At 31.9% G+C, this 14452-nt stretch overlaps 1 protein-coding gene across 11 annotated transcripts; it reads right to left on the bottom strand.

Moving 5' to 3' along the window:
* Positions 1-1487: 1487 nt before the first annotated feature.
* LOC131599186 (cytochrome b6-f complex iron-sulfur subunit, chloroplastic-like) lies at positions 1488-6491 on the bottom strand. Of its 11 annotated transcripts, none has more exons than XM_058871634.1 (10): positions 5968-6491; positions 5799-5864; positions 5017-5115; positions 4746-4904; positions 4411-4680; positions 3683-3800; positions 3315-3497; positions 3043-3218; positions 2765-2899; positions 1488-2000 (listed from the first exon to the last, which is right to left on the bottom strand). In XM_058871634.1, the coding sequence occupies exons 5-8, from the start codon at positions 4587-4589 to the stop codon at positions 3120-3122; spliced, it is 579 nt and encodes a 192-aa protein (XP_058727617.1). In that variant the 5' UTR covers positions 4590-4680; positions 4746-4904; positions 5017-5115; positions 5799-5864; positions 5968-6491; the 3' UTR covers positions 1488-2000; positions 2765-2899; positions 3043-3119. The 11 variants fall into 11 exon arrangements, with proteins under 11 accessions (XP_058727617.1, XP_058727620.1, XP_058727618.1 ...); XM_058871637.1 differs by having other exon boundaries at positions 5852-5864; XM_058871635.1 differs by having other exon boundaries at positions 5799-5861.
* Between the last annotated feature and the right edge of the window lie 7961 nt (positions 6492-14452).

The following is a 14452-nucleotide window of genomic DNA, read 5'->3' as shown; positions in this document are numbered from 1 at the left end:
GCGCTGAGTTTCTAGCTGGGATTCACTGTCCATTCTTGTTCGGAGCTGCTGCAGCTCTTCGTGGGTACTGTAGAAGCGGTCATCAATCTGCTGCTGCGTTTCATTCAAGGCAGAATCAAGATGCATACGTGAGGTTTGAACAGCAGTTGCAATGGCTTCATCAATAATAACTTTGTTGGGTGGGTTGGATGGTTTGGGGGGAGCCATGGGAGGGTGGTTGAAGAACAAGGTATGAAAGCACCAATGATAGAAACTACTCTCTAACTAATATTAGATCTAGAATGCAAAAGAAGACTAAAACATAAATAACAACTTTTCTCTTACTTCATTCAGCACATACATAAGGTATAAATACTACTAGGGTTTATATCTACCCTAGTGGATTGGGCCGTGGGCCACTTCTTTTTAACCCATAACATAAGTTTCTAACATAACATTAACTAAAATTTAATATAGTGCAACAATTATTCTGTTATGTAATCTTTGATCCAAACGGGCTTCTTTTTTAATCTGATGGGCCTAACATGGTAATAAACGTTTAGAAAGTCACACACAGTCATGAGTACCCCAACTTAAAATCAGATAATGGCGTCTAGCCTAGAAATATCAGTTTCTACTACTTGATATAGAATTTGCAAACTCCTTATACTATCACTTAATTTTGGTTATGTAAATTTTTTAAGCAAATAAATTATATCAATTAATTTCAAATTTTATTTTTATAAAAGTGTTTACAATCAAATTTTCAAATAGCGTTTGTAAATTTTGTTTCAGAGAGAACTTCTAAAAACTACAACTCCTTTCTCGTGTTCATTTATCTCTGCTTAAAATACTTCATTAATTTTTTAAATTTGTTTTTATAATTGTAATTCTTCATTAATACGCACCACTTAAAAATAAATATTTTATCCAATGAAACAACAAAAAAATAAACAAATATTTTCACTACAAGAAAATGTGTGATTTGCTACGACAGAAACAATAGCTAATTTGTAGCTAATCTCTATCAAACAGAGTTAGTTGGAGATTTGTTGGGGATTAGCTACAATATATGCCGTAGCGTAGATTGAGTGGCTAATTATCTTGGCCAAAATTTCCTAGCAAAACTCAAACTAATTTATTAAATTTTCTAGCTAAACCACAACCAAGTTCCAGCAAAATGTCTTTTTTGAGTTATGTTTCCCCAACTATACATCTACAATATCGCCACCAAAATTTCACAGTAAATCTCAAGCTAATTTATAGCAAATTTTTGTAATAACTTTTAATCAAAATTTGTTAGACTTAATTTTTTAATTATTAATTTTAATCAAAATTAATAGTACTAATTAAAAAAAATCTCAAAAAACATTATAATCGTATCAGTCAAATTACCTACTTAGAGAACAATACCAATTCGAAGAACAAGTTAAGAAATTAGAGATTTAGTGAATTTGACAATTAAAAATCCATATAGATCCAACCTAATAAGATTAATGACTTCGAGGAGATTTCAGAAATAAAACAATCAAGATTACCATATTTAGCTCAAAACAATGTACTTATGCTAAGTTTTAAGAGAAAATACATGAAAGAAACTTAACACAGTAAGAGAAGCCTTCTTCGTACAACGTCCCATGACAATAACTTGTTGTCAAATCCTGAAGTAATTAACAAACTTGCAACAATCAAGATCATAATAAGAACTTGGACAAAATAAAGCTTGACCTTGATAGACCTATCATTTGCCCAAAACAAACATTCAAACAATTTATAATTACTGTGAGCTTCCCAACATTCTCTTTAATGACTCTGTTTCCTATCTTATCTCATCTTGTGTCCATTCAAATAACAAATGAAAAACAATAAAAGTAAAATTTTATAACTTATATCCGAAACAAATAGAAACAAGGAGCAAATGTTAGGTAAGTAGGTTACATGTTTCATTGGAATATCCAATGCATGTTGCTATGTCGTCGTGATTACCCATTTGGTCAACAATTCCCGAATGCAAGTCATACCTATAAATTTGAGCATATCAGAGGTAAAAAACAAATAAGAAAAAGCAATTGATACATGTAATTATTTGGTTATTGTAGAAGATTAGAAATGGTTGAATCAATAATTCAGGGAAGAGTCATTCAGTTTTTTTTAAGATTAACTCAATTGGAAAAGAGTTGATTCGCCCACTAAAGAAGAGATTGTGAATTCAACTCTTACACTCGATATCGTCAACACAAAACTCAACTCACTTAACTTTTAGATTTGTTATAGAAGAATTTATAAAAAAAAAACAAAGCTCATTATAAGACTAGTAACTATGGCTTCTATATGAAACATGTATTGAAGAGTTTTATCCTGAATCTGAATATCTATATAAAAAGTGTCCAACAAAAGAATAAAAAACCACAAATTACAAAAATGAAACTTCCTTAAAAGAATAATCTAAATAAATAAATCAATCACTTATGTGAAGTAAACTTATTTATCACTGCCTAATTTTTACCAGCAAGCTCAAACTATTGTTATTTTATTTTTCTTTCAGTAAATTAACTAATTTTCCAATGCAGGTGTCATGATCTTATTCTTTCATGCTGTCACAAATACTCTCAACAAGAGACAATAGAAATCCATCTGCCCCATGTTTAGCCACCAAGGAAATTGATACTGGAAGATTATCATACATTCCCAATGGTATGCAAACAAATTTAAATAAATGTCTTGTAAGTTGTAATTAATTACTGTTACAAAATTCTAAAGTCCAATGATAGAGATAGATATATACCTGGCAACCACCAGATAATCCAGCAATAGTTTGAAGCATAAAAGCCTTTTCATTAAATTCTTTTAATTCTGAAAGACTTGTCTTCAACTTTGGTGGTGGCCCTGAAACTGTAGGGAGCATGATAACACCAAAGTCCTGCAATTTCATCACACACATTTGAACAACTGACACTGAGACACTGACTCACTGACACACCTTTTTTTCAAAGACGTCGGTGCTATATTGATAAAAACTAATTACAAAATATTATGAGTGATTAAAAATTTGCAGAAAAATACCCCAAGAAGAGCGGTAAAAGCATCACGTCATTCTCCTTTCACAGAATAAGCAACATCAATATTCTCTCCGATCGACTTTAGAGCTGCTCCAACCATTGGAAATCTGTTTCAACCCAAGGAACAAACACAACCTTCCCATCATCCACACCAATATCATAATGTGCTAATGCCAGAGACTGTCCAAAAAATAAGCAACAATATTCATTACTACAAGTTCTTATGTTCAAGCTATTTTTAGTTGGTCAAATGATAAGATTTTTCAATTTGCTTACCAAAGGTGCAGATCCTCTCACAACTCTTCCTTGGTCATTGTACTGAGATCTATGGCAGGGGCAGATGAACTTGTTCTCAGCGTGATTAAAAGGTACGACACACCCGAGGTGAGTGCATACGGCGTTAATTGCAAATGTTGCAAGTGTTCTATCTTTCTCTACCACAAGGTAGGTAGGATCACCCTATTATATAATATCAAGAAAGTTGAGATATTCATTTTCACTCTTCCAAAAAGTTTCTCAAGTGTTTATAGCATTACAGGTTATCTGATAAGTGTTTATGTATAAGTTATTTCCATAAATTCTGCAATAACTTATGAAACGGCTTATAATGTAATGTTTTAATCAATTAACGATTATACTCTTACCTTTAATCCTTGTGTAAGAGTACGGTCACCAAGTCCATGAACCTTGAGCCATTCTGATGCAACTACATCATTGCCAATGGCATCCTTGGCAACGGTACCACCAGTTGAAGAAACTAAGCTGTAAAGTTTTTTCCAAGAAGGTTAATAATTTGGTATATGAAGAATCATATAGCTTTTGGATGCCAAATGCAAAAGATAACTAGTAATATAGTAGGCTACTAATAGTTCTCTTGTATGATACATCTTATTAGTGCATGTTTGGTATTGCGTTGAGTTTGTCAGAACCACGGTGAGATCATCGTGATTCTGTCAACCAGCAGTGATACCAAACATACACTTAAACACTTAGACACTGACCTTTCAAATTGAAAATATGATTGTGACACTGACATGTATTGGTGTCTGACATTAACACAAAATTTATACATGCGGTTAGACACAATCACTTCTATTTCCTAATTTATTATCACCGTTTAAGTATCGGAATCGGTATCATGTTCGATATTTGTGTCAAACACATAGAAATCCTTAACCTACACATCAATCCACACAATTGTACAACTCAATACATCACCAACAGGTCTCACCAACCAGACAACAAAACCTTAATTTTTTTAACAACAAAAACTATTATGTTATAAATGCATGTTAGTACTAAAAACCTTAATTTCACAAAGAGATTGAATTTGAATTATTTATAAACAAGAATACAAAAACCAAAAGCATACCCTGGAGGTACAAGGAAGGAACCATATGGAACAAGCATTCCAGCAGTAGGAAGTGAAAGAGCACCAAGAAGAAGCAAAGGTCCTTGCATCAACAATCTTAAATTTAACATTCCTAATGGGTTCATCGCACAAAGGTCCTTCCTGTGCACCCCACTGAAATCTGTTAAATGACATAACATTCTCAAAGTAAACAATGGAATCCTTCAAAGCATTGAGCAGGTTCTTGTCAACTTCAGTAGGAAGGGTGTCATCTAAAAGGATATTAGGGCCCTGCAATCGAACTAGAATATGTTACAGACATTTGGGCAAAGAGATAGATAGATATAGTGATTTACCTTCTTATTAGGGCCAAAAGCCTAGATTGACCGAGCAGCAAGAAGATCCCAGTCATATTTAGTCTGGAAAAATTCACCTAGTTTCTTTTTGTTCCAGTCAGTGCTAACAACCCCATTCTCCATGTCTTCTGCCAGACCTCTTTCTAGTTGTTCCGCAATCTAAAGAATGGCCAAGAGTTTCATGAGTGAAGTGAAAAATACCCAGCCTAATAAAAATGTATTTGTGAAATAAGAAATGGACAAATTCTAATGAAGCCTATATGATACCTACCATTGTTATTTTTTTCTTCTTGTTTAGTGTTTCAGCAAAATATTTCATTGATGAAGAATCAACAACTATTTCACAAAATGAGACAACAGGATCTGCTACCTGCAACATAATAGGAAAGGACCATCTTCAACAAAGGAACTACTTTAAGTCAACGTCTAACACAAAAAATGAGAATCAAAATTAGATGAAAAGGGAAATAGAAAGTGATATATGACCTTGACTTCTACAGTGGCAGATACTATGGCAAAGAAAGCAAAGTAAAAGTTCAATTTGTGAATTAAGTAAAGAGATAGTAATAGACATGGTTAAAACAAGAGTTTCCAGAAAGAAGTAGTAGCGACTATTGGTGGCTTGTACAATAATTGCAATATGCAACAACATTTTCTACAGCCACTATTGACAATCATTTGTCTTATTAATGGACAATTCCCTTGAAGGATGAGTTTGTTCATACGATTCATCCCAGTTCTCCGTCCAAAAAGTTGGTTTGTTATGAAAGTTTGGTTTAAATCCATCACAGTAGCATGCATTCCATATATAAAGACCAAACAAAGTTCTCAGTAAATTATATCGTATATGAAAGCACAAACTCAGTAACTCACTTCCTTAATCATTACTATGATCAAACACCATAAACTTCCGACAGTTTACATATTTTAGTAATTTAAACAACACAAACATGTCTTTAACAAAGTAGATTTTACTCTCATGTACAACTAAGTACACCTTTAGAATAATAGTTAAGTGCTATAAAATAAATTTAAAGTTACCATCAACCGTACCTTAGAATTAGTAAAAATGAATGTCGATACTGTCAATCGGAGAAAATATATACCTGAGATAAGCTGCTGTCAAAATATCACAATACTAATAATTTCAGTCTTTTAAATGCTCAACTCTCATATCATATTACGCAAATTAGTCCTCAGATGATAGTTTTACAGAAACAACCTTGCAAGGCCTGAAGAGAAGTAGCTTTTTGTAAACTTCTTTGGAACTCTTTGAAAGTACCGTAGGAAAAGTTGCCTGACATTGAAACAACGATAAGCTCTTTCAGCACAGTGAAACAGAAACAAAAAATGCTAGCACAATATTTAATACTGATTTCAAATATCAAAGTAACTTTCCTTCTTAAATTTTGTCATCAATCCCTCGATAGAGATTCTTCAGAGATTTGTTATGATACAAACTGTTATGATCGAACTGTTATGACACAAACCATGTGAATTAGAGAAAGAGATTCATCAGAAAAAATTTACCTAAAGTATTAGGTTTTCCGAAATTCATGAGCAACTTCGACAACTTATTCGAAAGTTGAAGAAGTGATTTCGAAGGAAGGAGAAGTGGTGATTTTGATTGATGAAGGAAAGAAGAAGATAAGCGATTTTGAGAATAATCGATTGATGAAGGAGAAAGGGTTTTACGTGTTTCAATAGAAGAAGGAATCGATCGATGAAGGAGAAAAAGTGTTTTTTGTTTGGTGTTTAGATTTAAAAGCTATTGTTTTTATTAAAAAAGAGTTTTCTAAAAGAGAATAAATATTTTATAAATATATAGTAAAAGTTAACTAGGAAAATAACTATGGAAAATAATTGAAGTTAGATAGTGGTTTTTTAAATTGTGATTAACTAGGAAAATAATTTGTAGTAAAATTTTGGTAGCTAATCCCTTATTTTCTTGTAGTGTTTTTTAGTAAATGCAAATTATTGAATAAAAAAGAAAAAAAATAAAAAGAATGGGAGACATAAAATCTAATTCATCAACTAATTAGAAAAAAAATTATATTTGGACATGTTCAACCTATCCTAAAAAAAATTAAATAACAAATATCATAATTTTTAAATTAAAAAATGCACGAATGACCAACTCTTTTTTTTTTTAATAGGCAATTTGGATCTAGTGGGTTTCGAACCTGAGACCTTGAGAGGAGCACACTCTCAAGACCCAAGCGATTCACTGCTAGACCACACACACGCACACCGGTAACAAACATAAAATTAAAAAATTTTCTTCAATTTCTCCTTTTTAACATATTCAATAACAAACATAATTACACACCGGTAACTCATCTTAATTGAGAAAACTCTTTAAAATATTAAATTATCCTTAAGAATATTATCACAACCAATCGTTAGTTGGTTCAATGGTGATTAACGCTAACTAGGTAGGAAGAACCACGGTTTGATCTCCGCAACTACGATCGAGAGGAAGCTGAAACCACTTTATACTAGAACTGACACCGAACCGAACTATACCGAGAGCTGGAACCATTTTGATTGCTCTTACATGCCTTTTCATCAATCCTAACATGCATCATTACCAATCATACAATTTTCATGTTCTCTTGAGGAATTCTCGATGAACTTTTCATCCTTGTTTTTTAGTTTTAAATTTTCTATTATCAAATATTATAAAATAATAAAAATTTAATAAAAGAAAAAAAATCTTATAATTGATAAATATTTCAAATGACCTTCATATTAAGTATGCTGAAAGGACAAATACAACATCGATGCACTTAGAAGGCATTGTATGATAATTCTAATTTTAGAAATACAATTCTTTAACTCATAAATGCTAAAAGCTATTTATTTAATTTTCGAAGAGCTTGAGCTTTATAAATTATACAGAGATAAAATAATATTCTATTTGATACATGCAAATCAGAAAAACAAATGACCAATGTTAACAAATTTATTTATGTTATGATTATCTTTCTTTCTATATTTTTATTTGCAACAAACGTTGAAGGTAAACAATTTTTTTTAATCTTTTTCAAAAAAATTTCTTTTCTTCCTACACAACATTTTATCTCATTTTTCTAATTGTTTTTCATTAACTTTTTTCATTACAGGTGGTATTAGATGTTTTCAAGATTGTGAATGTCCAATATATATGTGTCCGCCTAGTTTTATGCCAAGGTGTATTTATGGACATTGTGTATGTGTTAAATTGATGTTATAGATTATATGAGCACAAATCTAAGAGACTACAAAATGTCATACTAAAATATTCTATGACTTATTATTTAGCTATTCATAAATATGTTGACAATCAACCATTTTTTTATTCTAATTTTTCACATAACTTATAGTTATGTTGTTGTACACTAAGACGATGATAATGAAATGAAATAAGGCGGAAAATTTTATTATCTAGATTTTCCTCTTTTCTTTTAGCTTTGGAGATATAGTCATGTTAGGGTTCTTCAATCGGTTGGTTTGTGTAAAAATCGGGCTCAAAATTTAGATTCAACAGTTTTATTAAAAAGGTTCAATTTCAACTGTTAAAATATTGATTTTCAACGAATTCGATTAAATTGATTTGTCGAGTAAATTAGGTGGATTTTAATCCATTTAAAATTTATTTGGTCAAATCTATAAAAATAACCCATTTTTTCATAAAACTTACGAATATTCAAAAAAATTTTTTATTTCAAAAAGAAAAACTATCAAAATTTTATAATGGCCCAAAAAATAACTACTTTTACTATAGGAAAAAAATATTATTACGTGATTCTAAATAACTTTTAAAATATAATATTGCATGCAATTGTGTTTTGGTGAGTACGTAATGCTACCATTAAATTATAAAAATGATGATAATCTGATAATATTATGAACTATTTTTGTAATGGGTTAGGTATATAGTAATAAAAATAAATAAATATTAGTTGAGTTCAATCAAGTTTGATTTCCAACGGGTCCAAAAAATGATATGAACCCAATTGAATCAACCTTATACTATATAAATTAAGCAACTGGATCAACCCAACACCTGACCCGATCCGACTCATTTACACACAAAAAACAATGGATCAGTCGGTTTTAAACCGACGGTTCAAATTTCTCCACTCCTAATCATGACAAACAATCACAATTTCTTTTCACTTCTACGAATAAATAACCAACTATCTAACTAGAACAGAGAGATCTTTGAGGAGAAGAGAAAGTTAGATGGAGGAGAGTATTGCGTGTTGATGACATAATATCGACATGTGTTGGGAAAATTTTTGAATTATGTGAAACATCGAGGATATGAGGCTAAAGGGGAAACTAAGGATTTATTTATGTTATTAAGGTCCTTACTGGGATGAAGATTTCTTTTGGGGTAAAACTGATTTGGTTTGTACTTAGTATAATAGCAGTTCCTGTATTGAAGAATACTTCACAATTGTGTTGTACTACGAGCGTGTATAGGAGGATACGTGATGGATTTTTGAAGTCTATGTATGATTAACGAGATTGAAAGAGAAGGAAATTGATAAAAACGTTTGTAAGCTTTAGATAGAAAATAAAGTACGTTATTGCAATTGGGTAACGATTGTTTATGCTACCACCATGGTTGCCGCATACCTATTGACAAATTGAGGAACTGATCACCCTCAATCCCTTGTTGATAGTAGATAGGATCAAGTTGGATATGATTGACTTATCTTACCAGCTTGATAACAAGTAAAGTGAATTGACGTTTCATTGAGAGGTTAGTTGTTCACAATTTTTTGTGAGCCTAATACGAAAGTAGCTATGAAATAGTTGGGACTTATTGAACAGTTCGGAGACATGAGTTGGTATGTGAGCTAACGCCACAGAGTGGAAGATTGAGGATATCAAATGTGAACAATTATTTCTGGTGGGTAGTAAAGAAAGCTAGGAGCTAGATGCGAAATTTAGTAGTTGACAAAAATCAAATGAGGATAGTGACTTTAAAGTAGGTGAATCAGAGTGGCGTAGCTGAAGCGTGATGTGGCACTACTCGTTATGCGTGTATGACTTGTTAATAGTCGAGGGTTAAACATCATAGGCATGAGGGAATGATACGAACCATTAGAAATTCTATAACGGAAGTGATAGGTGAAAGGTTTATATGTTATTATTCATGTTGCTGCTATGTCAATAGATGTGTTGATTTGCATGATTCGATTGGTGGATTGTTGATATCATGACGTTATATTAATGTAAGGTCGTGTGGCGCAATCTCTAACTTTGAGTGTGTTTGATGTGAAGTATTGTGATTGTATAATATATGGTGATATTGAACTGATGGTAAGTAAGGAGTAATACTATATATTACGATGAAGTTTGATTATGTTGACTATGTTGATACCACTATGAAGATGATGTGACATTGGGAATGATGTGGTTGTTGTTTTGTTGAATTATTAGCATGTGCATTTGGTTGAACATTTTTGTGTATCGTTATGTCTAGGTGAGTGGTAATTGAAGTATTTCCAAGAATGACTTGGGGGTCAGAGAGTAGGATGCGAGAATCGTATTCGGAGTTGTTGGTAGCAAGTGAATTTTCGAGGACGAAAATCTTTTAAGTGGGGGAGAGTTGTAACGCCCCGTTTTTATCGTAATTATTTCATATTTAAAAATAAGTGATGTGATATGATGTGTGTGTTATGATGTGGATTGTGGGGTAGAAACCTCAGAATAAGGTAGTTGTGATGAGAAATTAAGAATATAAATGAATGTGTAAATATTAGAATATTAGTAGAATTATTGTTGTTATTATTATTATTTTAATAGTAATATAGTATGGTTAGTAAATAAATAAATAAGATTCAATTAAATAATAAAAAGAATAAGTAAGGGTAAATTGAGATTATCATATTAGGGGTCTAAGGGCTTATATTGGGAAAATAAGAGAGAGAATACAATTGTATCGATCGTGAAACCAGAGAAAAGGAGAACGAGGAAAAAGGGAGAACACGAAGGTTAGGGCAAGGAGATTTCATAGAGAACCAAGAGCACTAAGGTAAGGGCGAGGTTCTAACACTGTAAGGGATTATATGATGATGGGTTATGGTAGAGATAAGACTCATAATTTTGTGTTCATGTTTTATGTGAAATTAGATTTTTTTGTGTATGTGATGTTATGATGTTGATGATGAATGATGTGTGAATCCTTTGTAATTTGATGAATTTGTTGTGAAATTGATGAGTATGATGATGGGGCAATGTTAATGTCCAAATTTATGTAGAATAGAAAACTGTTTTGGTGTTAAAATTATGGTATAATAGTAGGGATATAGTGATATGCATGTTAGGTTTTGGTGTAGGTTGTTTTATTTAATCTGTTGAAATTGACTATAATCGAGGAAATTGATGCTTTAATTTGATTAGAAATACCTAGTTATGTATATGTTAGAAATTGTAAACATTTGTGCATTTTAATGTGTCTCAAAACTAGATTTTTGGGTGTAGAAGATGAAATCCCGTAACAGAAAAAAGTTGCAGATTTTTTCACTGGCACAGTGTGGAAATCAATTTACCACTATGGAAAATCAATTTCCTGAAACGAAAAACACTTATTTTTGCTGCTGGATTGTTGGAAATCGATTTACCATTGTGGGAAATTGATTTCCTGAACGAAAAATACTTATTTGTGCCACTGGACTGTTGGAAATCGATTTTTACACCTGGCGAAATCGATTTCCTGAGAGAAATTCACGTATTTTTGCTACTGGACTGTTTGAAATCGATTTACCACTATGGGAAATCATTTCCTGAGCGAAATTCTGAAAAATTCTAAAACTTGAAAAACCCATAACTTTTGACTCGGGTGTTCGATTGATGCACCGCTCGAAGTGTTGGAAAGCTAACGCAATGAACTATACCTTGGTAGAATAAAATTATTCATAAGATATAGTCTTCTATAATTTGTATTAGTATTGAGTGATGAGATGATGTAGTGATAAAATAGTAAGTATGCTCTTTGCTATGAATTGACGTAACTGTGTCATGATATAACTTTGCTATGAATTCACGTTCTATTCTTTCCTTCCCAATTCTAATTATTTTATGAAAATAATAATAAAATTAGTAAAGGGCCTTCCTATATCACACCCCTTCTTTTACTATTTCTCACATGGCCCAAATGCCATAAACCATTATTTTCACAAAATCCTTAATAATTCTAATTATTAATTCAATATTCCAAATTAAATTAATATTGAAATTATACGGGTGTTACAATGATGGGGCAATGTTAATGTCCAAATTTATGTAGAATAGAGAACTGTTTTGGTGTTAAAATTATGATATAATTGTAGGGATATAGTGATATGCATGTTAGGTTTTGGTGTAGGTTGTTTTATTTAATCTGTTGAAATTGACTATAATCGAGGAAATTGATGCTTTAATTTGATTAGAAATACCTGGTTATGTATGTGTTAGAAATTGTAAATATTTGTGCATTTTAATGTGTCTCAAAACTAGATTTTAGGGTGTAGAAGATGAAATCCCGTAGCAGAAAAAAGTTGCAGATTTTTTCACGGGCATAGTGTGGAAATCAATTTACCATTATGGAAAATCGATTTCCTTAAACGAAAAACACTTATTTTTGCTGCTGGACTGTTGGAAATCGATTTACCATTGTGGGAAATTGATTTCCTGAACGAAAAATACTTATTTGTGCCACTGGACTGTTGGAAATCGATTTTTACACCTGGCGAAATCGATTTCCTGAGAGAAATTCACGTATTTTTGCTACTGGACTGTTGGAACTCGATTTACCACTATGGGAAATCATTTCCTGAGCGAAATTTTGAAAAATTCTAAAACTTGAAAAACCCATAACTTTTGACTCGGGTGTTCGATTGATGCACCGTTCGAAGTGTTAGAAAGCTAACGCAATGAACTATACCTTGGTAGAATAAAATTATTCATACGATATAGTCTTCTATAATTTGTATTAATATTGAGTGATGAGATGATGTAGTGATTAAATAGTAAGTATGCTTTTTGCTATGAATTGACGTAACTGTGGCATGATATAACTTGATATGTGTTTTCCTTATAACGATACGATGTTATTGAGATGCTGATGTGTATTCTCCTTTTGATGAGATTATGATTCCTTGTGGTGAATTAACAATAAGTTTTCTTTTATTAAGTAATTGAATTAACCGTGTTATGTCATTACTTGACTTATGTACGATGATGTTTGATGTTACTATGATGATATATGTATTTATTAAACATGCGATGAGGTATGGTTAATTTGATGAATTGACATTGTTATGATGATAGAATTGATAGGATTTCTTGATGTAATGATGTTATGACGATGTATGAATAAGCGATGTGTAAGAAGTGGCCGGTGTTGGCATAATCTGTGGATGTGTGTTGTGTTATTGCATAAGTTGTGGTCACATGATAGAGTTGTATGAATTTCATGGCCTTAATGGCAAATAGCGATGTGGCCTAAACTGCAAATAGTGACGTGGCCTAAATGGCAAATGACGATGTGACCTTATATGGAAAAAGCGATATGTTATGGTACCACATGTATGTAGAAGTCGGTCTCATTGCATTTGGTGATGTTGTGGATGAATAAGATTTAAATGTATGATCGTGATGTGTAATTATTGAAACTGCGATGTGGATTGATGAGATGAATGAAGTATGAATATTATAATTATGTATGTCATACTTTATTTGCTCATTATCATTTTTTTTGTTTATATTGTTATGATATCTCACCCTTTCTGTTTGAATGTTACCTCTACGTGGATAATGCGCAGGTGACAAAGATTAGAGTTGCTCCCTTTTTTCAAAGCCTTCTTATTTTCAAACTTAAAACATTTCATAATAAACCTTAACTTTGTCAAGTGACGTCAAACCATTTTTCTTAATAAATGCTAAGATACCTAAGTATATTTTAATACTTTCAAAAATATAAAAAAAAAAGACAAATATCATCAAACTTTTTTTTTTGTGCCTTTGTGCACTTTTCTTTTGAAATCTTTTTCAGAAAGGATGAACATTAGTCAAATTCTTGCAATGATACAAATCCTAAGCCCCTAAGAGTTGGGGTTACAGTTGTTGATATTTTCCACTTGAATGTGAGACATGTTTGTTGAATACATTCAAGTAAAGCTCTCCATATCAAGATGATGCAATGCAAATACACACTCCCTCATGCTTGTGGAGGACAATTGGTGTTTTCCACTCGAGGGCGTTGAAATTTCTTTTCCATTAAAATCAAACATAACAAACCTCCATATTTTCTTTTTGAGCAGAACTACAAATGAGCTGACTTCCCTATTGCACAAAAAGATTATGTAGGCACAAGATGCAACGTCTTTCCGGACACACAAAAATAATAAAACAATTATTTTCCCATCTCATCAATCTTTCGCAAACTTTAACCCTTTAGCCTAAAAACACGGATTTTGAAAAGGTTCCTATTGAGTACTACAAATGTGAGGGGTGCTAAAATCTTCCCCTTGCATAACCAACCCTGGTACCTAGATCTTTATTTTGTTGGGTTTTATTGATATTTTTCCTTTTCTTTAGAAACAATGAAGTACGGTAGCGACTCTTGCTTTGCGAGCTAAGTTAACAAATAGCTTAATCTCAAATTTTCCACCGCAACAGTGATGATTCAGGATGTTTTAACATCTTCACATTATCGTCAAAAAATCTCG

This window comes from Vicia villosa, linkage group LG4 (assembly GCF_029867415.1).
Source record: "Vicia villosa cultivar HV-30 ecotype Madison, WI linkage group LG4, Vvil1.0, whole genome shotgun sequence".
In the NCBI taxonomy this organism is placed as follows: domain Eukaryota; kingdom Viridiplantae; phylum Streptophyta; class Magnoliopsida; order Fabales; family Fabaceae; genus Vicia; species Vicia villosa.
This window is presented reverse-complemented; position numbering and strand designations above follow the sequence as displayed.

Coding starts and splice junctions, on each gene's coding strand:
- LOC131599186 (XM_058871626.1), bottom strand. CDS start 4,589: ATGTTATGTCATTTAACAGATTTCAGTGGGGTGCACAGGAAGGACCTT. Junction 3,498..3,682: donor CTCTTACACAAGGATTAAAG/GTAAGAGTATAA, acceptor ATTATATAATAG/GGTGATCCTACCTACCTTGT. Junction 3,219..3,314: donor TGAGAGGATCTGCACCTTTG/GTAAGCAAATTG, acceptor TTTTTTGGACAG/TCTCTGGCATTAGCACATTA.